The 22,611-nt window shown below is 46.1% G+C and overlaps 1 protein-coding gene across 2 annotated transcripts in view; it reads left to right on the top strand.

Moving 5' to 3' along the window:
* LOC144722977 (leucine-rich repeat-containing G-protein coupled receptor 5-like) overlaps positions 1 to 22,611 on the top strand; it is a 96,605-nt gene that overhangs the window by 23,518 nt on the left and 50,476 nt on the right. For both annotated transcript variants that reach the window (XM_078601447.1, XM_078601448.1), the window contains one exon: positions 20,078 to 20,149. In XM_078601447.1, coding sequence (XP_078457573.1) covers positions 20,078 to 20,149 — 72 coding nt within the window. The remainder of the gene's footprint in view (positions 1 to 20,077; positions 20,150 to 22,611) is intronic.

Raw genomic sequence — 22,611 nt, 5'->3', positions numbered from 1 at the left:
TGCGTGGGAATTGTTGTGAAGCTGGAGGAACCGGTAACCATGGCGCGGCCCAAGTCAAGTAGCTAAAGTGGTGCTGTTAATGGAGGGGGCATGGCATTGAACACAAATTGTAGAGGGGCAGTTTCCAGTCGCCCCCCCCCCCCCATGTTTTACAAAGTATATCCTTACAGTTCTAGCAATACATTAATGCGCATTCTTCAGATTCAGCAGACACATCACATTGATGTATGCTGTGTGACGCGGCTACTAATCTGCGATATGCTGCAAAAAGGTGACAGGTTTTTCATCTAAATCTACGTTAATAGGTTTTGAGAACGTATGTGTGGTATGTGTGTATACACACACACATTCACTGCACACGGGCACCTATGCTACCAGTGTATTACTACACATTGTATATAAATACATACTGTGTGTATCCACGGCCGTGCATTTTGTCGGTACATATTTGCGTAAGCGTGCACGAGACGGTGAATCCGAAAGCATGACACTTGTAGAGTTTGCGCTGGGGGCGGGCGGGCGGGGGGGTGTAGTGAACTTGAGCTATCTGGCAGCAAAGAAACCTGAACCCAGGGGTAAACAATACTGAACGGGAGCCAATTTCATGCAGTCAGTTACCCAGAAGACGGATGGGCCCATTAGGGCGACCTGAGCTTGCGTTGTGCTTGGACAGAGGTCTTTTGTTAAATTTGGGAGATGCCACAGACTGGGCCATTTCCCTGCTGCACTAGCAAAGCTGCCTCCTGAATACAAGAAAATACCCCCCCCCCCCACGAATATCCTACAGGATTCCAAAAGTAATGTGGAATTTGTGATCACTTTGTGTTTTTAGTTTTGGGAATGCAGTGAAAATGTCTCACGACTCGTGTGTATGTGTGAATGTTTGTATTAATAAGTGCTCTCTAACAGCACTTGGCCCAACAGTTTGTTTAGGCTATATGGGGGACCTTTGTTTATGTGGAGTGGTATTATAGCGGTTAGCGCGCTGCGCTATGAACCTGGCGACCAGAGTTCGATTCTCGCTCACGGTCATCACCAGTGACGATTATCTGAACCGGTCCTGGGCCTCCCCTAGGTCGACTCAGTCTCAAATGCATAACTGGTGTGGTGTGTAACCATCACCACTGGGGAGACAAAGGCGGCCTGGCGTGGTGTTTGCCACCCACCCACTTGGGTGCCGTGCCGGCTTTCATAAGTGCTCGCTAACAGCACTTGCCCCAACAATCTGTGCAGGCTATATGGAGGATCTTTGTCTTTGTATTACCTAGCTTGCTGTCAGTTCTCACATCACTCGGTCGATTTTTCTGAAAGTTGGTGGTTCGGTTCCTGCAGCTGCGCGTTATATTTCTACAGGGATTTACCAAGCGTTTCTCAATCGCTTATGAACTGGACTTCAAAGAGCATGTGACATCATTAATTGTGAGCGCAGCACCATTGTAAGCCAACGTCCTGGCCCAAGTATTCTCTGTTGGCCTTTCCAATTCCTCGTGAAGGAAGAGAATACCGAAATACACATATATATACTGTTCACGTGAAAACAATCACGTTTGTAGTTTTTATGAATGGTTTCTTGTAAATGTAGACTTACCGGCTAATGGCAGAGCAACAATGCTCATTGTTGCAGCTGACGTCAGTGTGGGACATGCACTTCAAATGACAAGATGCGCGCTTCCGGACAATGCAATGCCTTGGGAACAATACGATGGGAGAAACGCTCGGGTGTGAGACCGTGCCGCGCCCCGGCCGTAAGCCTTTTGGGGGCGATCCGATAGACGAGCTGGTACTGTCGTGGGCTTGTATGGCCACCACACCTTCTCAGTGGTTGGGATGTTTTTATGGTAGGTGTAACACACACAAAAAAGGCCAAACATCCCCCGTATAGCCTTAACGGACGGACTGTTGGGGAAAGTGCAGTTAGCGAGCACCTTTTGAAGGCCGGAACGACACACGAGGGGGTGGGTGGCCAGCATCACGCCCGACCGCCTTTGTCTCCCTAGTGGCGATGTTTAAGCACCCCACCAAATACTCTTTTGAGGCTGAGTCGACCTAGGGGAGACCCAGGACCGGTTCAAATAATTGTCACTGGTGTTGACCGTGAGCGGGAATTGAACTCGTGTCACCGGGTTCATAGCGCAGTGTGCTAACCACTACACTACCGCTCCCCACAACGCGTAACACACGCGCACACACACACATACATGTATGTAGCGAGGCGCCTGTTTTCCTGGCTCTGCCTGCGGCGCTCTCCCTGCTCGGTTTCTTACCCCAACTTCAAAAATGCGTCTCTCTCGCTCTCTCACTGGTGCAGCCGAGTGGCATTTTCGCTGCGAGGGTCCGTCTCGTGAACAGTCAAATTAGTCAGTTTTCAGACTTTGGATAATTGTAAATTGCGCCCCTCGTTGCCTGTTGTCACAGCTGTCAGCCGCGTAGCTCTTCATTAAACAGCTCGCTGCTGATTTGCCTATAGCGTGCACGGCTATTGCAACATCCAGCTGTTTGGCTGGGTTAAAACCCCTCTCTGCCTGTCGATCAATGCACAACTTGCAGCCAGCCATCCATCGACTTATGGGTTGTGTTCCATAGTACAGTTTGGACAAACAGCTTCAAGTTAAGACTCGGTGTTTCAATTATAATTACAGACAAATGGATGGCTTGTATGACGAGGTAAATTTCCATTTCGAACCGAAGTGTCATTTTCAAGGGATGAATGTTATTGCTGTGCTTAGTTTTTGTTAATTGATTGTACAACACGAGGACTAATCATGATGGCATAGCACACAGGGTAAACAACTGGACCGATGGTGGCACATGAATAGTGAGAGTAAATTAAGGTAAACAATCGTAGCCAAGCGAGAGAGGGCAGTAGTTTTACGAGCTTTACCCTATACATGCATAGAGGATGGCTTGTAAAAGATATTATACAATTGCAAGGGCTACTGAGTTTGCTGACCTGATCGTTTTTCATCCACATTTGTAATGAAAGTCTACTGTACACCAAATGCTATGTCGAGTTGGTTAATTGGCATGAAGTTCAAGTGCATTTTCATTGCCACATTTTGATATTGGCCATGCAATATGAGAGACAATTGAGGCTGTGAACAACAATCTCTTGCCAGAGAACTTGGTTCCAGAAGCAAGTACGTCTGGAACGCTCTTCCTTCCGATATTAAGAAGCCACTGGAGCTGTGCATCATTTAAATTTTTTTGAAAACTCATTTCTTCAGAACTGCTTTTTGTGTTTAGTTTGTTGTCCTTCCCCGCACCTCCGATTTAGCACGGTTGGCTACGTACGGTAAGAGATAGAAACTCGATGTACATACATGCAGTTCAAACGGTACAAAAATGCAAAAAAACGATGTGTAAAATTATTCTTTGGTTCTTTCGGTAAAGTCACGTATAAAGATAAAATAATAAATTAAATAATAGCATACAACGTTTCGATTGCAACACAAGCAATCATCATCAGGTATAAATGAAATAGCAACAAAAAAATCTAACCAGAAAACTATAGACAGACATATAAGCAGACCGATATCACCAAGATACATAGAGAGAGTAACACAGGTACAGAGAGGGGGATCGTCTCTGTGTGGTGGCCTTAAATAGACAGACTTTACCGAAAGAACCAAAGAATAATTCCTGCAGTCACGAAAGCTCCAAAATTAAGATGTGTAAAATTCCTTGAATAAACACTTCAATTATTTGCAGTATCAGTTAAAACGTAAATAACAAGAAGACTAAAATGACGTAGAAGATGGTGATCAAAAGCATTGCCGTTAAAATTGTCCAAATGTCGTCATCAGGGTTCATAAATCGCGGATGAAGACAACAAATGATGCTGCATTACAGGTGATAGTACTCTGACGGATAGTATTGTCTGATCTTCCATTATTTGGGGTTAACGCCTCCATGATCTTGGGGAAATAATTTGAACAGCGGACGTCATCTACATTGGTAACTGACGTGAAAATCCACGACGACAAGAAGCCCCCTCTTACTGGGAAGTGAAAAAAAAACAACCTCCGTTGTAGAGGATTAAACGATTTAGGCTTTCCGCACTTTACCACGGTGTGCTGCTACATCTTGATACACTGCCGCAGCGCTGCGCGCAAATTAACCCAGCTGGTCTGGCGTCCAAGGTGGCAGTCATAGGCAGGTCTGCGTGTGTGCTCTTGAATATGCTTCTCTGTTACATGTGTGTGTGTGGGGAGCGGTAGTGCAGCGGTTAGTGCTCTGCGCTACAAACCCGACGACCAGAGTTCGATTCCTGCTCACGGCGAACACCAAGTCAACTCTGCTTCAAATCAGTACCTGGTGCGGCGTGTTAACATCACCACTGGGGAGACACGGTGGACCGGCGTGGTTCTGGCCACCCACTCCCTCATTTGCCGTTCCAGATTTCATAGGTGCTCGCTAACAGCACTTTCACCAACAGTCTGTTCAGGCTATACAAGGCATCTTCTTTTGTGTCCTCAAGCATGCCTGAGTGTTGCAAACTTTGGTGCGTCTGTGCGAGTGGACGGCTGTGCGTTTCGCCGGGTGGTGTTTGCGTGTTTTCCAGTGCGTCTGCTTGCTTGTAACACATTGTTGTTACCGTCCAATTTAAGGCCCTTTCATCTGCTTAACCTTTCCCACTATCGCACGTCATGAACGGGCACAAAAAGGTCATGCAATTGTTGCCTATTGTAAGTATGGCATTTTTTTTTTGTTACACTGTGGGAAAATAACTTGTCGTATAATGCTCCAATGTGCAAATAGGATTTGAACCAGAGAGAATCATGGATGCAGTCCTACTACCTCGTTTGTTGTTGTTTTGCGGTTGGCTACGTACGGTGCGAGAGAAGTTCTGTATGCATACCTATGTATGTCCACCAAAGCGTAGCATATCTCATCTGCTGCCGTTTGCAGTTACCGTACGTAGATTAATTTTAATTCACAAACCTTTATTTGCGTGAGACACAGATATTGAAATATACATTGTTTAGCCCGTGTTTATAAGTCACAAGGAGTCGCCATGTAAAATGCACGGCACCTTAAATACGAGGCGGATGCACTCCCAACATCGGCGTGTATAATTTTGCGTGAAGGATTACGCCAATGCGGGAACCACTTTTTTTCCACTTGTGACCTCGTAACCCAGTTCTCGGCATGTCATGCGATCATCAACTATGTGTAGCAAACCCCCTTTGCTTTTTCTATTAATGTCACGGAAATTGTGCGTAATAACAAATGTAACTTTCCCCAGCTTATGCTGAAACCTTGTAAAACGCAACTGTGTCTGCCTTTGCCCCCCACCCCCCCTCCAAAAACACACCAGTAGTGAGATATTAAATACCTCCTTTCCCAGGCCGTTCTCAATCACGGGTTTGTAGCGCTTTGCATGTATGTGTATGTTGGGTGCCGCGGTAGCGAGATATTAATTGCCTTGCCGGGTATACAAGTAGTTTGTGGGTTCGATCCTGACCTCGACGCCTGTGTATGTAGAGTTTGCACGTTCTCCCTGTGGTCTCGTGGATTTTTCTCCAGGTTCTTTGGGTGTTTCCATCTACATTTATAAACGTGCATTTAGAGTATTTTGGCTCCTCTACATTTCCACACGATGATAAGCCACTTCGTTGAGCTATCGTGTGTGGCCAGGTCACTTAGGAAATAGAGCTATGCAGCTCGGTGGGCCATACCTGGTAATATAGAAATAGTTTAATAAAACATTTTTATGTAGAACTTCTTTCGCGCCGTACGTAGCCAACCATGCTCATCGGAGGTGCTTTGCGAGTTCTGCGAGGACACTCGAGTCTTGCGTCTACTTCAAGTTTCAAGTTCATTTATTAGGTGTAGCCCTGTGAGCCATTCGGCTCTTGAATCGGGTGCAACCGCAACAAACATCTTAAAGTGAATACTTGACACCAAGAGCGCAAATGGAATAAATTTGTAATTCGGACCAACTGCAATACTTTTCTTTTTTTACAATTTCTCAATACACTCTCTATTAAAATGTTCGGCGCTTGAGTTATATTTTTTAATAATCAGTTGGGGGGGGGGGAGAGAGATATTTACTTAAAAGTTAAGAATACAAATTTTGGCAGTCTAGTGTTTGATTAAAGAGCAAGAAAATAAACGAAAAGAACTATGTATAGTCGACAGGTTTTTGAGTGATTTGACTAGCAACACGGGTAACACGTTTGTTCAGTTCTAAGTGAAAAAAGAAAAAACACCCCAGCATGTCTTTGTCCCTTGATACAATCAGCAGAATATCTTGAGTTTGGTTTCCTTCTTGGATGTGGCTCTCTTAATGTTTTATATTCGAAGAGAGAAAATGAATGCGCGGCTGTGCCTATGAGTTTGTGTGTACTCGTGCGCATATTCGTACGTGTCTTGTGGATACATTTTCAACAAACCCAAGTTGTACTCACGAGAAGGTCGCCACTGTCGTGCCGGGTTGTACTGTTTCTTGTTTGGTATGATGCCTGACGTTTCGCAACACTTGGAGTGAAATGTCTGACAAGAGGCAATTTGGGTGAGTATTCGGTGGGTGCTCTTTTCTGTCAGCAGTTGTGAGCCAGTTTTGGAATCTCCACATTCCTATGACAGAGGCCGAATTTATATAGAGTGCATTGGCATATATCATGCTTGTATGACAGGCCAACTGTAAACAATGGGTTAACATTTATGAGACACTGCTGGAATTTCTAAAACACAGTAAATTACATATTCTTTGGGTCTTTCGGTAAAGTCACGTAGATAGAATATGAATTCCTGCAGTCACGAAAGCTTTAAGTCAACAGTAAATTACATTGATGAGACATTTTCCCCGGAGGTTTTAAGACCCGTCGCTTCAGGGGAGGGGGAGGGGGGGCGGTTGGCACGCTTCTCCAGAGATGTCCCTGTCCATCTGTGCAGCTGTTCCGGAGCGTGTCGGCAGCCTGGCAGAGCCACTGCGCGGCAGAGGTCGCAAACGGGTACCCGTACCCGGCCGTACCCGTACCCTACCCGTACCCGGCGGGTACGTGTAGGGTACGGGTATCGGGTACCCGATTGCAACCTCTGGGATGAAGCCATGTTGCAGGCGCGGGTGGGTTGATTCTAGGAACTTGAATTGTGAGAAGAGACAAGACGTTGGGAAATGAGTGACAAACAGTTACTCACCAGTGACTCACGGTCTACCAGTACCCGTACCCGGCCGCACCAGGGTCGCAAACGGGTACCCGTACCCGGCCGGGTACGGGTAGCTGGGTATCGGGTAGGGTACGGGTATCGGGTACCCGGTTGCGACCTCTGCTGCGCGTTCGAGGGCTCCCCCACTACCGAGCGATGCTTGCGTGTGATTAAACCTGCACGCCACCCGTCGCACGAGTTTGCCCCCATCGAAGGAGGAGATACAAAACAAGTGGTGCTCTATAAGGAGTCCTCTCCATAATTGGATTTATCGGATTGCTGACAGACATGTAACAAGGGTCGTGTATGTTTATGCGGGACTAGGTAGTAAATGCAAAGGGTGACACCCTTCTAAACGATAGCTCGTTTATCTGTGTTTTGTGTGTGGGTGTTTGCATCTGGGGACCAGTGGTCCAGTTGATATCACATTGCTCAAAAAACCCACTGACCTGAAATTGAATTGCCCATCACCGCTAGTAGATGAACCGGTTCTGGGCCTCCTCTAGGTTGACTAGGCCTTAAGTGCCTGTTATGTGTAAACATCATCAATGGGGAGACGAAGGTGGCCAAGCATGGGGCTATCCACAACATCCCCTTATGCTGTTGCAAATCTCACAGGTGCTCGCGAATAGCATTTGCTCCTGAAAGTGTTTTTTTTTGTACAACGGAGTTTTACATATGCGCGTGCATGCGCGATACATACATACTTACATGTGCCTGCATGTGGCTAAGTTCTGCAAGCTAAGTCCATTGTGTTTGTGGAGATGAATGTGGGGAGGCAGGGTTTTGAGCGACTTACCAAGACCATTGTGTCAATGAACTCCCAAGCAGCCTGATGGTATCCATGAGCACACAAAGGGGCCTGCATGAGATTCAGTTTCGGAGGAAGGAGAGCTGGTGTCGGATTCAAGACATTAAACCAGCCGCTTAGCTCACCCCTCCGTGTTCCCGTGTTGGCACTTGCTCGCAGTGCAGACCTTATTTATACTCCTCACTGTGTGGGCAGTGGGAGGGCTCGTGTTGTTTTATTTTAAAAAAATGTACATTTTAAAGGAGCTATTATAGTGCACGTGTAAGTTCATGAAAGTGAAGTAGTGTAGTAATAATGATTAAAATTTCTTATTGAATTTATAAAAAACAAACCTCTGTGTTCACGTAAATTATTCATTCATATCCTGTATGTCCATCATAATCATCAGATGAATGCACCGAATTCCTCCTCCAGCATTGTATTGATTTTGTACATGTTTTATCATAATTAACTTTTTTAGAGCTTTGGCCCCTTGAACATGCCAAAGAATCCCACCAAGTCTTAGTTTTAAACGTTAGCGTTCCGATCTTTGAAAGTCCGATTTCAGATTTCGGCGAGCTTTAGAAACGACGACAGGACGCGCGAACGGATGGGACGCACAAGAACCCAGGTCACGTACGGAGAGATTAACCCACACGGCGGCACCACCCTCGCCGGGCTTCTGACCCGGAAGGTGACAGGGTCTCAATGGGCGACGCCATTTCAGACGAAGGCGCCCTTGCTGGAATCAGCAGGAGCTGATGTATCTCGCTGAGAGCACCGGCTCCGCAAGCCCGTCCCGCACAAACGCGACACAAGTTCCCACTGTGCGCCGCCGCTGCGTTTCCTCCCCGGGGCCTCCCGTCCGCGTTTTTTCGTCGCATTATGCGCCGCCTTTGCCGCTTGGCAGACGCGCTTTGTTGAGACGCCCGCCGTTTCCAAATCAATGCCCCCCCCCCCCTTTGAGGATGATTGGCGTTCTTGACAGTTTGGCTTTCACTGTGCATTTGTGAATGCAGGTGCCTTAAGAGACGCATTGTAATTTTTTTCCCTTCGTCTCTTTTTTTTATTATTTACTTTATTTAATTTCCTTTTTTTTTCGAGCTTGCAGCCATTCAAGTTTGCTTCTTTTTGTAGCAAGGCTTCTCAGTGAGCAGTGGAAGCCGATGCTACTGTTTTCAGCGCATATATATTAGCATGGATGCATGTGATTCCACTTTAGTGCATATCGAGTAACCACAGTCTGCTTACGTGCATATACCATATTGTTGGTTTCATTTTTCTCCCCCCTGTTTAAGGCCTTTTACATCTTATTAATGGTCCATATGATGTGTCATTAGCATTATTGTCCATGATGTGTGTGTTCTTCTCTCGCAATACTTCCAAAACTGTCATTCTTCTTTGTGCACTTTCAATATTTTTATTTTATTTACTAAACTAAAACTACTAAACAGCAATTTTTTTTATTTTAGCAGGTCAGGCCCACTTGAGCTATAGATCTCTGTTTCAGAAGCAACCTGGCCACCACAAATGACAGCTTGACAAATTGGCTCATCAAGTGGAAATTTATAGCAGCCAAATACTCTTAAGCACATTTTTCTAAATGCTTAGAGTTGGGGTCCGCTCAGACTGGACATCTGTGAAAAAGAGCTGAATAGCTCATCGGTTAACTAGAGGATAAATAACGATTCTGGTTCTGAAATCTTTTTGCTTCTTTAGCGAACATTTCCACAACTTTGCTCATTATAATCTTGAGCCCAAATTTGCATACTTAATGTGAATGAACATGCAATTATTTTATTAACTTAAATATAGTCAAAATAATAATTAACGTCCCGTAACTTTAGTAAAAAATGCAGTATTCATGTTGAGTTTTTGTTATTTGTGCTTGTGCACTACTGCCAAAGCATGTATTGGTCACTGCATTGAACGCTGTCAGATGCACTTCTAAGGCTGTCTGGAACGCTCTTCCTTCCAATGTTAGGAAGCCACTGGAGCGATGCCCGTTTAAATCTAGATTGAAAACTAATTTCTTTAGAACTGCTTTTTGTAATGTAGTTTGTCCTTTCCCCGCGCCTCCGATAAGCACGGTACGTATGGTGCGAAAGACGTTCAACATACACACATACGTACATTGCGGGATAATTCGTTTTACGTGCTTAAAAGCAATCGGCTGATTTGTTGTGTTAACTTGCTGGGGTGAGGCATTAAATCTAAGCTGGTTCACATGCAGTTTTGCCACACTTAATGTGCACATTAATATTTGATGAGCAGAATAATTTACATCCCGTTGTGGATCCACTGCCGGATGAAGGTCGTTCATGTATCGATCACGGGGGCTGTTTGACCATACTTCACCACACTGGTCGGTGCATGTTGGTGGCGGTACTGTATGTGCCCAGGACCGGTTCAGATATCACTCGGGAATTAACCTGTGGCCGGTGATTGAACTCGGATCACTGGGTTCGTAGTGCTCCCTCACAGTATTTAGCCGTGACATTTTTTAAAATTTTAGATGCATCTGACTGGAAATATTGTTTTTTGCCCATATTTCACCACTCGTTATGTTTGTCGGAGAAGTGGAGGAGGAGGGTACCAGGGGGAGCGTGGTGGGAGTTGGAGGCGGGTACCATGACCATTTTAGATTTTGCTCGTCCAGGCGCTGATAACAGGTACACGAACCTCTGCACCACCGATTGCCCTCAGCCCTAGTGTGTGCATAAGTAATTATCCAGGATACAGGATAGTGTCGGTGAAACTGTACCATGACTGATGTCAGCTTAGCTTTCATAAGAGTCCTGGGTGGCTGAAGGTCAATAGCCCGGACCAATACACCCCTGACTGTAGGGAGCTCAAATTTCTGCTGGTCCTGGCAAAACCCCTCGCGCTCATTCACTGATTCATTCATTCATAATCTGTTTGCCAGGCTTGCTTTCTTAACTCCCATTCTAAGTTTGACTACGATATATCCTTTGCAGCTTGCTGCAAGCACCTAATTCTTTTTTTATGCTGACAAGTGAATATTTGAAATAATAATAATCATTCGTTATTTATTCAGGACATTCTAAACTGAGGCTTGGAAGTATTTTCTGATTGATGTGTTTATTTCCATAATGTTTATTTTCTGTATGTGGGTATGTGTGTGTGTGGGGAGCGCCAATGTAGCGGTTCGCTCGCTGCGCTACGAACCCGGCGACCCGAGTTCGATTCCCGTTTACGGCCAACACCAGTGACGATTATCTGAACCGATCCTGGGCCTCCACTAGGTCGATTCAGCCTCAAATGAGTACCTGGTGCGGTGTGTAGTAAACATCGCCACTGTGGAGATGAAAAGGCGGCCGGGCGTGGTGCTGGGCACCCACCCCCTCGTGTTCCGTGCCGGCCTTCACAGGTGCTCGCTAACAGCGCTTGCCCCTACAGTCTGTTGTTAGGGCTATGGGGGGGGGTCTTGTGGGGAGAGGTGGGTGGGGAACTAAACACTCAAAATCTACAGACATGTCAGCAGCCTGCTTGCTGTGCTGCTTTATATAACGGCAACCGATTGGTATCAGTTATGTCGCAATATCCGACTGGTGAATTAGCTCATGTCTCAAAGTAGCAGTTTTATAAATCATGTCGTGTTGATTTTGTAAATTTCACGTTCTTGAGATGTAAATCTGAAAGGTTTGCTATTGTTAAACCAAGTGTATTATTGTGCATTGGCCAAATCACCCAAACTGTGACCGATCTCATTACATCTCAGGAGCTAAGCAGGGTTAGGATAGTGTGGATATCCTCGTAAGGTGACCGTTATGCATACAACAGGGTGTCGTAGGCTGTTTGTGATGCTTTTGTCAACAGGGAACATTGCAGAACAATCTGCACTGACCAGGAGAGTGAAGTATGGTCAAATCAGCCCAACGACTTGCATTGCATGGGGAGGCCCTAATTCAGGAGTTCGCATCTGTGAAAACAAGTTTTTTAGCTCATCTGATTCCTCCAGTCTCAACAAATATTCTGAGGAGTGGATTGATAAAGGGTCAAGCTGTACACGTTTGATCTGTTTTATATAGGACGCCTTCTAGCCCTGCAGGCATGTGTCTTGCGTACATAATCTGCACATGATCCACTGACTCCCCCTCCCACCCCCAGTTTGACAGATTACTGGCATGAACCACCACCATCGCCACCGCAGGGTGCTGCCACGCGTGGTGTGTGATTGTGAGCGCACTGGACTTGCAATCACAGCCGCTGGTTCAGGTCTCAGTTTCTTAAATCCCCCCCCCCGTCTCTCTTGTTACATCCAGCAGTATACATTGGTGCGTATTGTGGGGTAAAGTGTGGGCAGGTACTCCGAGCTCTTTCAAGATGTCTGGCCCAAATATCATCAAGAGGGACTCTCTGGGACCCACCTCACCAGCAGTGGCAAGAGCTGTCACCACCGTCACCACACCCAAGATTTTCTATATTCGCATCGGGGTGTATTATTCTCCTCTGTGCAAAAGCGCCTGTGTGGCGACGGCGGAGCACGTACCGTATCGGCCGAAGCAGAACTGGTCTTGATAAAGGGCTTGAGGGACTTAATGCCACGAAATGCCTGCCAGCGTGCGTGTGAATCATTTACAGTGCGCGTGCATGCCCTGCCATCAATAATTTGCCTGCTACTCGCTTCGCATATTTTCTTTGGTCGGCTCGAGCTGATTGGTTGGTGGCAAAGGTGGTGCCAGAATCGAATTAAGGGTCGGGGGGGGGGGTTCTGTCAGTGGCCTGGAATCCTGCGGCAAAAGGTGCAAATGTGACTGACGCTTGAGTGGATGGCAGTTTGAAGTGGGGCGGGGGAAGATGTGTGGCAAGAATATAGCTGACACTTTATTGAGAGTGTGCCATTCAAAACAGCTGGGGGTTATCATTCTGATCCCACCTGTTTTATCAATCATTTTGTCATTCACTTCATCGTCACCATCATACCGTGTCTATCCACTGGTGGATGCAAAGCCTCCCCACGCCATCATTATCATAATTATCCCTCACGCTTGTGATGAAACAATCCAGTTCAATCTTGCACATTATCTGCCCTCTCCTCGATTGTCGTACTTTTGGGCACATTCTCTCCTTTGGCTGCCATGCTGTCACAAACTTCACCCATCGGCCATCATCCCTGTCAGTGATGATGCGTCCTGCCCTAGCCCACTGACTGCATTTCAAGTCAATAAGATGTCACTAATTTGCATTTGTTTCCTCATCCGTGTGTTCCTCTCATCTGTCTCTTGGAGTAATTTCAAGCATGCAGCAGTGCGTGCCTCTTTGCACTTTTTCAGCTTTTTGTTCCATATTCTTTTATTTTTAGGATCCGTGTTATATTGCATGAGTCGACAGATACCACCAAAGACAAAGACCCGCTGTATAGCCTTCAATAGACAGTTGGGTCAAGTGCTGTTAGCGAGCACCTATTAAGGCCGGAACGGTACACGAGGGGGTGGGTGGCCAGCATCACGCCCTTTGTTCTCCCCAGTGGCGATGTTTACACAGCGCACCAGGTATTCATTTGAGGCTGAGTCGACCTAGGGCAGGCCCAGGACCGATTCAGATAATCGTCACTGGTGTTGGCCGTGAGCTAGAATCGAACCCAGGTCGCCGGGTTCGTAGCGCTAACCGCGACACTACCGCTCCCCATCTACAGACGTCATGATACACACACCTAGGCTCTGCTAGCCTGTGTGCGTTTGTTGTGTGTTCACTTAACACAACCTATGTTGGTGAATAGCATCAAACAAATATTTATTTTACATTGTGCTATGGTTGAAAAAGTTATTCGCCAAGCACAATGCTACGTTTCATTTCATCACCCAATATAGTTTCCCAAATGTATACTCCACCTTATTTTTTGTTATCTTCATACACCGCTGTTCAGGGAAACTTTCTGATTTTAAAATTGGATTGATTTTGTCCGAAAGGAAAAAAAAACTAAATCCTTGTTTTCCTGCTCCAGTGAGCAATGGGTCGGCACCCATCCTACTGTATTACATTTACACAGTTGTTTTTAGATTCGCGTGCGTTTCAGTCGTGGCCATTAAATACCTCGTTTGTGACTTGTGCAATATTCCTTAAGGACCCTGCACTCGTTCTCTGCAATGTCGATGTTGTTGCTGCTGCTGTGCTCACGCACCACCCACGGACGTCCCTTGTAATATAGCTGGGCAACTGGCGAAACGCGACCATTATCTGTATCACAAATAAAATAAACTTTAACCTTTAAACATCTCTTGTTTGTGGCCCTTAGCCATTGTTGTAAGTCTCATGCCGCCTTGTTGGTGCCAAGCCAAAATGATCTTAAAATACAAATATACCATTGAGTCATAACTGGGTGGGCCATCATACTTAAGACAATTTTGCTTACGGGTTTATAAAATTTGCTTTTACGTTAACAATCGTCAAAAAAAATATCTTCTTGTGCTTCGAACAAGCGTGCATGCTCATCTGCACTGCTAGACCCTGAGTTGGTGGAATAAATTCCACATTCCTATGGTGGTGGCCAGTTCCCCATAGGATGTGAACACTCTTGGCTCCTCGCAAAGTGTGGTATTCAAAGTGGATCTCTGGCCGCGACTCCCCCCCCCGCCTCAACCCAGGATTTGAACTTATACATATCCTGCCGTGAGTACATACAGCGCTCTAATCACAGTGCCACTGAATTTTGTGCCACAGGGCAAATCTGAAACCCTGCAATCGCATATGGTTTTTCAAAACCCTTGCAGGGGCTGTAATCGTTGATTGGGTTCTTAACAACTTGGACTTAGATATAATCACTCGCCGTATGAGCAAGGCTATGGCTATGCTCCATAAGCCTGCCCATACAGTTTTTCGGTTTAACTGCAGTTGAGCACGCAGTCAACACACACGTGCACACCAAAGGGTATATAATCATAATGACAGCCTCTCTCTGTCTACTGCTGCTGGATGAACTCCTCTTACCAGGTCATTCATGGAGGTTGTTTGACCACAAGTCACCACGCTAGTCACCTTGATTTGGTGAAGAAGCAATATGATATAACATCTGTGTGAAAGAGCTTCATAACTCATCGAATTTCTCCAGCCTAAATAAAGATTCTAATTGTGATACAATATTTGCATACATTAATAATTGATGATTTAGCATGGCAAAATATGCTCAAACCACTGCCATGACTCGCACGGCATGGAGAGGCCCTCATCCAGCAGCAATGGATTCACAAAAGGACTACGTGTACACAATGAGCAACGAACAACAGCAGGTAAAGAACAGTTCTGGCTGTGGAGGAGAGTTGGCCTGGCCACACTGCGAGGCATTGCAACAGCTTGTGGATTTCGAGATAATTTTGTGAAGATGCCACGGGCTGCTGTTGCCTTGCAGATTCCCACTGCTCAAGGCAGGCTTGAGCTGCATCTCCGCTCATGAGCCGGTTCGTTGCTGTGCTTGCCGTGGCTTGCTTTACAGTCAAAAGCGCATTTTCCCAGGGGTCTTCGCCGGCGAATCAATTAAGTCCCGCGCAGGATTTTATTGGCTCTTTGACAGCGATTGCTATCTAATATTGATCGATCGTGGAATAATTCTACCAAATTATCTGCTTGCTTGCCTACTAACTACATACCCTACGTGGTATAAAACTATGCATTGCTTAATCGATTTTAAATAAGAGGTACACAAATTTAATTGGTAATTGAAAAGAAAATATTTACAATTTGGGGGCCTGTGATTTGAGTCAAGAGACCGATATTTGATTCTTGTCTAATTTTTTGCTGTTGCCGTTTTGTAGAGTGTTTGTGCCTTGAAATATTATGTAATCCTAGCATAAAACTTGCACATAATTTGTATAAGCTGTGGAAGTTATGAATTAATAGATTCACCGGATGGATGTATCACAACTCCTTTACACGTTAACTATTTTAAAAAGAACATTGGGGTAATGCCCATGGCGATTGGTACCTCTGAGACAATTATGTCAATTCCATATTCCTATATGTAAATATATTGATAATTTGCTATCTAGGAACGGCATTCGGTTGTTTGACGCATAATATAATTTAATCACCGCATGTGTCATTCATACCTTCTTTATAAGCAGCTAAATAGATGCATGGATTTTTTGCTTTGTTTTGACTGGATTAAATTGCGCGCAAAATCTTTTAAATCTCAACCCCGGACTAATGCAATAATGTTTTACGTCCCCCACAATGTTTCCATTACAAGTATCTACACTTGCGTGCATGCACACGTGAAATAAATGAGGTGAAATAAATGCCCATTTTGTTTCAACTTTCTTTTGCGCTCCGCAGTCCCGTCCGACACGGAGTTTTTTTTTAGTGCCAGTCGCTGAAACCTGACTCCACGCTAATTCACTGTAGGCTGCCGCTCCCTGAAAAGAATAAGCTGTCCCTTCCCATCGCCCCTACCCCCCACCACCGCCTGCTTCCTCCTCGACCCACAAACCCTGGCTCCAGCAAAACAGGTCCCCCCCCTCCTCCTCACTCCAATCCCTTCAATCGCAAGCCCCCCTTCTCTCCCCCTCGTGCACACACTCTCACACACACGCACACACACGCACACACTCGCGCACACACTCTCACACACACGCACACACTCTCACACACACGCACACCTCCCTCTCTCAACCCCCTCTCCCATCTCTCTCTCTCCCTCTGGCCCGCAAGCACAACAAAGGGCCCTGTGTGTGTGTCTGTCCGTCGCCCTGTCCTGCCTGTCAATCGGTGATGGGGGGGGGCTCACAACACCAGCAAGTCTGCCTGCCGGCTACAACCCAAGATCTCTTTTCACTGCTCGGGCTACTGGGGTGGGGGGATGGGGGGTGTTCGTGTGCCCGGGCCCCGGTATTTGTCAATACGGGATTAAGCACATCATTACAGGGGGAGTTCAAGCTTTCGCCCATTTGGCCAGCCTGTTATATGGGAGTCTAGTGTCCTCTCCATCGGGCAGGTAAAATAGTACTCGTGAAGCGAATTATATATATATCTCCATTGTGTGTTCTGGTTGTTTATGGTTGTTGTTGTTGTTTAGGCATGGATGTCCAGATGTTTCTTTTCACTTGCTTGGGAGGTTCTTAAGTATGTATGTTGAACTCCTTTCACACTGTGTGTAGCCAACTGTGCTAATTGAAGTTGGGTGGTAAGGGCAACAAATGAAACACCAAAAGCAGTAGTAACGAAATGAGTTTTCAATATAGATTTAAAAGTGCATAGCGCCAGTGGCTTCCTAACGTCAGACGGAAGAGCGTTCCAGACGGCTGCAGAAGCGCATCAGAAAGCGTGCAACGCAGCGACCGTCTTTACAGGGAATGAAGTTCCGAGCACTTTGAGCAAAAACTTGAAACCTCTTGTGGAACTGAAGCCCACCCCCCCTCCTGCCAGCTCTCGTGATTTAATATGCTCACTTAATTAATTTGCTTAAATTCCATTCGCTGGAATAACAATCTATAATGTGCAAATTGTGTGTTATCTATTTGCTGCCCTGCTTTCTATGGGCATCTTGTTTCCGTCCATAGAAAGAAAGTATTGTTGTTTTTTTTGGACGATACTGTGCAAAGAAATTGGGGAGGTTTTTCCAAGTCATTCCAAGTAGTGTGCAAGTATGAGTCCCAGGTCTGCCCAAGTGAGACCCAGGTCAGGGAGAGAGGCAAACTCATTTGCTGCCACTGAGCAAAATCGGGGAGTGAAACGTGTACCTGTCAGACGTTGTAGAATAAATATACCAACCGCCATGCCAACCGCAGACCAGCAGACATAATCGTGCGTGCATGCGTGGGTGCGTGCACGCGTGGGTGCGTGGATATTACCGCAGAGGGAAGCGTCGTTGATTTTGACAGTCAGAAAGGGATGAACTCGGCTAACTGCCGCCACAGCGCTGGGAGGTCCTGGACACAAAAAAAAATGCGCGCGCCCTTAAGTCTTAGCCTGTGTTGCTTTGAGCCGAATGCAGGAGCAGGTGTGGCGTTGACAGATGAACAGTCGTCTGTACATAACTTCATGCACAGTGCGATACCAATTCATGCTTCTTTGATCTGCACTTAAACTGTAAGGAGATATAGTCAGAACTTTTTTTATCTTATTTATTTCAAACGTTTTTTTTCTTCCAATTCTTTCCGTCTCCTTTTTTCATTCTCACCGCATGTCCTAGTCTGTACAGTGTTGCAGCTCGGCTGCATCGCTGACTGATTACCGAATGAGCAAGCAAAGGGACTCTGGCCAACAATGACAAATGCATTATCATGACGATGCTCGCACACATGCAGCACGCTGGAAAACAGGAATATTTTAAATGTGTGAGCAACGCTTAAAAAAAAAACCCAAAGGTATAATAATACAATGAATTGTTTTATGGACAAACGCCTCGCCGAGTCCTAAAACACTTTTTCAGGAGGGTCCTGCATTGAGATGTTCGGCCAGTGCCGTTAATTTAAGCAACCGGAACGCTTAGAATAGCCACGTGTGCGTCGAGATACCGCTCAAGCCTCCGCACGGATACATTCAGGAATCCATGACACTGCTGTGGTCTGCCGGTCACATGTTAGCCATAGCCCTTGCCTACAATACCCTGCTCTCCCCCAGGCAGTCTCCCATCCAAGTGCTAGCCAGGCTCAGTGGGCCCATTCGGAGTGATTTTGGTTGCAGGAAAGATATGGGTTTAATAAATACGATAGAGCCGTCCTTTCGCCAAGACAAACATTCTTCAATATAATCAGTAGATACATGCAAGCTTGCTGGAACAAAAACAAACTCTGGTTTAGCCTCACAGTGTCCAGGCAATTGATGTGAGTGAGCACTAATATCCTGGTCGGGACCACTCACAACTGACTGCCTTTGTCTCCCCAGTGTTGTTGTTGAGCGTGCTGCACTGGCTGAGTTGACCTAGGGGAATCCCAGCCCATGTTCACGTAGCGTTGACCAAAACTGACACGCACACATTTGTAAACTCAAGTGTAAAGTCGGTGTATCTCACCGCTTGAAATAGCGTAGGGCGTGCACTCCTCTTCACTGGTGGTCTTGAGCCAGTGGTGGACATTCCACATTCACGTTGCTGGGGCCAGTACCTAGAAAACAACCACCGTTCACATCTCTCAAAGTGGTAGAGCTACTCGTGTTATGAGCTGTTACAAAGGTTAAAATAAAAGGACGGTAATTGAGAGACGCAGAGCTTCCTGCGCACCTGCGATGTGTGAATGCGCCAGCTGTGAGAATACCTGGTCGGGAAATGTGCAGGTGGTGATGTGTGAATACACAAAGCATCATCCCATACCGCGTCTTGACCAAACATTACATCAGCGTGGGCTCCCAGGGCTCCCAGGGGCTCGCCAAGGGCGCTCGTTTTAACCCCGAGTCGTCTCAAAGGCGGTGGCGGCGAGCGAGCGACCACTTTGAGCAGCGATGAGTGACGTGCGGTGAGCACGGCGTCTTGAGTGCGTGAGATATACAATGGTTCTGTCCGCACGGGCAAATATCTCATGTGTGCAGCAGGTTCCATTTACGGACGTTGAGGATGGGGGGGGGGGAGTTTGTTCAGTCCATTGTGTGGTTAGCATGTGGACATGTTTTTGGATGCAGTTGTTTGAATTGTGTATAGTGCTATGGATAAAACAAGAAATGATGTGACCTCTCTCCCAATGTTGGGTTTATGGGTTTGTTAATGCACGAATGCATGCGTTGTCCAATGAATGCGATATGAAGATGCATGTGATGTTATGGTGGTGCATGAGCCTTAAATACATTTGGGAGAAAAAAAATTCCAACATTCAATGATATTCAGTATACGTTAATCTACATATTATATTGTTTTTTTGGAACTAGAAATATTCTGGTAATTGAAATATTACCGGTTATTGCATTATTTACCTGGCTGCACTGATAAGCATGGTCAAGTACGGTCTAACATCCTCCATGACCATTGGATTGACAAAGGGCTGGAAATTATTACAATTGTTTCATATCGTTAATACCGTTGTTTCGCTCTCTAAACGTGCAATGGTGAACATCATGGTGCTAGCAATAATAACGGATGTTTAAACCGTGATGTCGGCGTTGATCATGACTGACACTTTTTACCTTGCGGACCAAAAAAACACCGTCCTAACCCTTGTCACTTTTTTTTAATTGTGTCTTCTCAAACAGAGATCTCAGCATGAACAATCTGACCGACATCCCCGCTGGTGCCTTTCAGCAGCTGAAGTTACTGGAGGAACTGTAAGTGTGATTGAGTTACATTACACTGTACCGCGCACTGGGCGATGCACCCTATTGAGGCACAACGCCAGAAGTACATGACACACTTGTTTTGTGCGCAGCTGGCATTCGGTGCCGCGTGTCGCCCCGCTGTTAACATTTCAACGTTGTACACACTCGCTCGTAATCGTGTGTAATTACCACCCCCGTGTGCAAATGGAATCGCGCCGGGTTACAATCGCGGTCGTGTTTTATCGCTGGCTGCCGTTAGGCTCGTGAGATTCAGGTTTGCGAGTTCGACTACCAGCTATAAGGGTCGGTTCAGCCCATCATCCCTCCTTGGTTAAACTAAAAAAACTATACAATTTTTATTTGACAAAGTAAGGCCCACTAAGCTAAAAAGCTCTTTTTGAGAAGCAACCTGGCCAAAGATGACAGCTCAACAAATTGGCTTATCATATGGACATTTATAGCAGCCAAATACTCTAAAACGCATGTTTCTCTATATGTGTGGAGGGAAAAACTGGAGGACCCGAAGAAAAATCCATGTTACCAGGGGGAGATAGACATGCAAACTCCAAATATACAGGCGTCAAGGTCGAGATTGAACCCACGATCTCGTGCGTAACAGGCCAGGGAGTTATCTTACCACCGCGGCGCCCCAGATTAATAAAAATGAGAGCTCCTGTGTGCAAAATCTTATGTAGAGGTTGGTTCCCACCATAGTAATGTGGAATTTCCACTGTTGGCTCAGGGCCACCAGTAGATATGAGCACCTGAATGGTTGTAAAAGCAAATATATATTTAGATTGTACACAACAAGCTGTAAAACTGTTGTCTTTGGGGTGCGTCACCACCGCTTATTATCATACGATAATTATTTGTAAATACGTGGCTTTGGATAATTTTTCAAATGAAAATCACCTTCTTGCAGCAATACTCTACTGCGCATGGTGTGTGTATGTGTAGTGACTGACTCAGAGACACTTAAGAGTAGGAGGCACTCTGCTTATTAACACGGCCTGACAGTAACACTTAGCAACTACGGTGCCTAGTCAGGACAGCTGGCAGACTGCCTGACTGGCGACGCCGTGATGGTGAAGGCGGTGAAGGCAGTGACGAAGACTCCAGCAGCACGACCGAAACGACAGCCCCGAGCTCCCCTCCCGGGGCCCCTCTTATACTGTCAGCGTTGCCTGGCTCCGCCCCGGCCACGCCCCCCTGCTGGAACCTACCAACGGGTTCTCGACCTGCCCCTTCCGTGACCTTTCCCCTACATCCCTCTCTCTGGTCTATCACGTGGCCTGCTGCCAGTCAGGGCTGCTGTAGCTGCAGATCCCCTTCACTGCCAGCAACAAGCGCTGTGCTGCTGAGTGACCGATTCTATGCCACTACACACGTATGCTAGTCCAGGTGTTTGTTGGCTCAACAGCAACCAAGAACATTTAACGCGGTGTTTAAATGTAAAGTACAGTGCGTGGAACTGCAGGTATCCGAGCCTGCCTCTTTTTGCATATAATCGCATGGTTAATCCTTTTTATGCATATAATTGCGTAATAATATACCATCACGGAATATAATTACCTCTTTGCGCATATAATCACACCGTTCATGCAACCAAACGTAGACCCGCCCTGCTGCCTTCCACGGTTTCGCCTTTAATTGCGCAAGCGCGCATTTTTGTTAATCGTGTTAGTTTGGCCGTCGGAGTCAATCGTCATCTGGGCCTCACCGTCATTTGAAAAGCGCCAATTCTCGCAGCATTGGATGGGAGGATGTCTGGTTCCGCTGCTGCCATGCGGACAGAAAGCGAGGCACCACGGAGGAGTAAACTAAAAAGTTAAAGGCGTTGTTATGCTTTTAAACCCATCCACTTACCGGGGTCCAAATATCGCCTCTGGCTGCAGTGTGATATGGACGAAAAATAAAGTATAATTGGAGTACAGTCAGCTGATGGGAATTTAACAAAAAACAAAACCTCAGGCCCTAATGTTTGCAAGAAGGAAATGTGTGTTTGCGGAAGTTTGCCTCGCCGAGCAATTATATTTGTTCTTCGCTGCTAAAATAATCAAGGTACATTGAGTAAATGTGTTCGAAACTCTGGTTAAAGTTTGGGAGGCTGACTGATGTTCTATGTAGGGTGTTAATGGTCTGCTCTTGGTCACAAATTGCACCACAAAACACCCATCACTTGAATTTGTTTTTTCTCCAATGTTTGCCAAGGCCAAGTTTTTTGAGCACTTAATGCGAAACCACAATTTGGATGGAACTGATAATTCCATCTCATTATGTGTATTGAGAGGGGTGGAGGGGTGGCACAGTGGTTAACACACTGTGCCTCTGAACCCTGTGACCTAAGTTTCATTCCTGGCCACGGTTAACTTAAGTGGCAAGTAATATCTGAACTGGTCGTGGCCTCTCCCTTCGCTAACACATACCGACCAGCACAGTGAAGTATGGTCAAACAACCCCCTCACCAACAG

The sequence above is a fragment of the Lampetra planeri genome, chromosome 16 (genome assembly GCF_965212315.1).
Source record: "Lampetra planeri chromosome 16, kcLamPlan1.2.h2, whole genome shotgun sequence".
Taxonomy (NCBI): Eukaryota; Metazoa; Chordata; class Hyperoartia; order Petromyzontiformes; family Petromyzontidae; genus Lampetra; species Lampetra planeri.
This window is presented reverse-complemented; position numbering and strand designations above follow the sequence as displayed.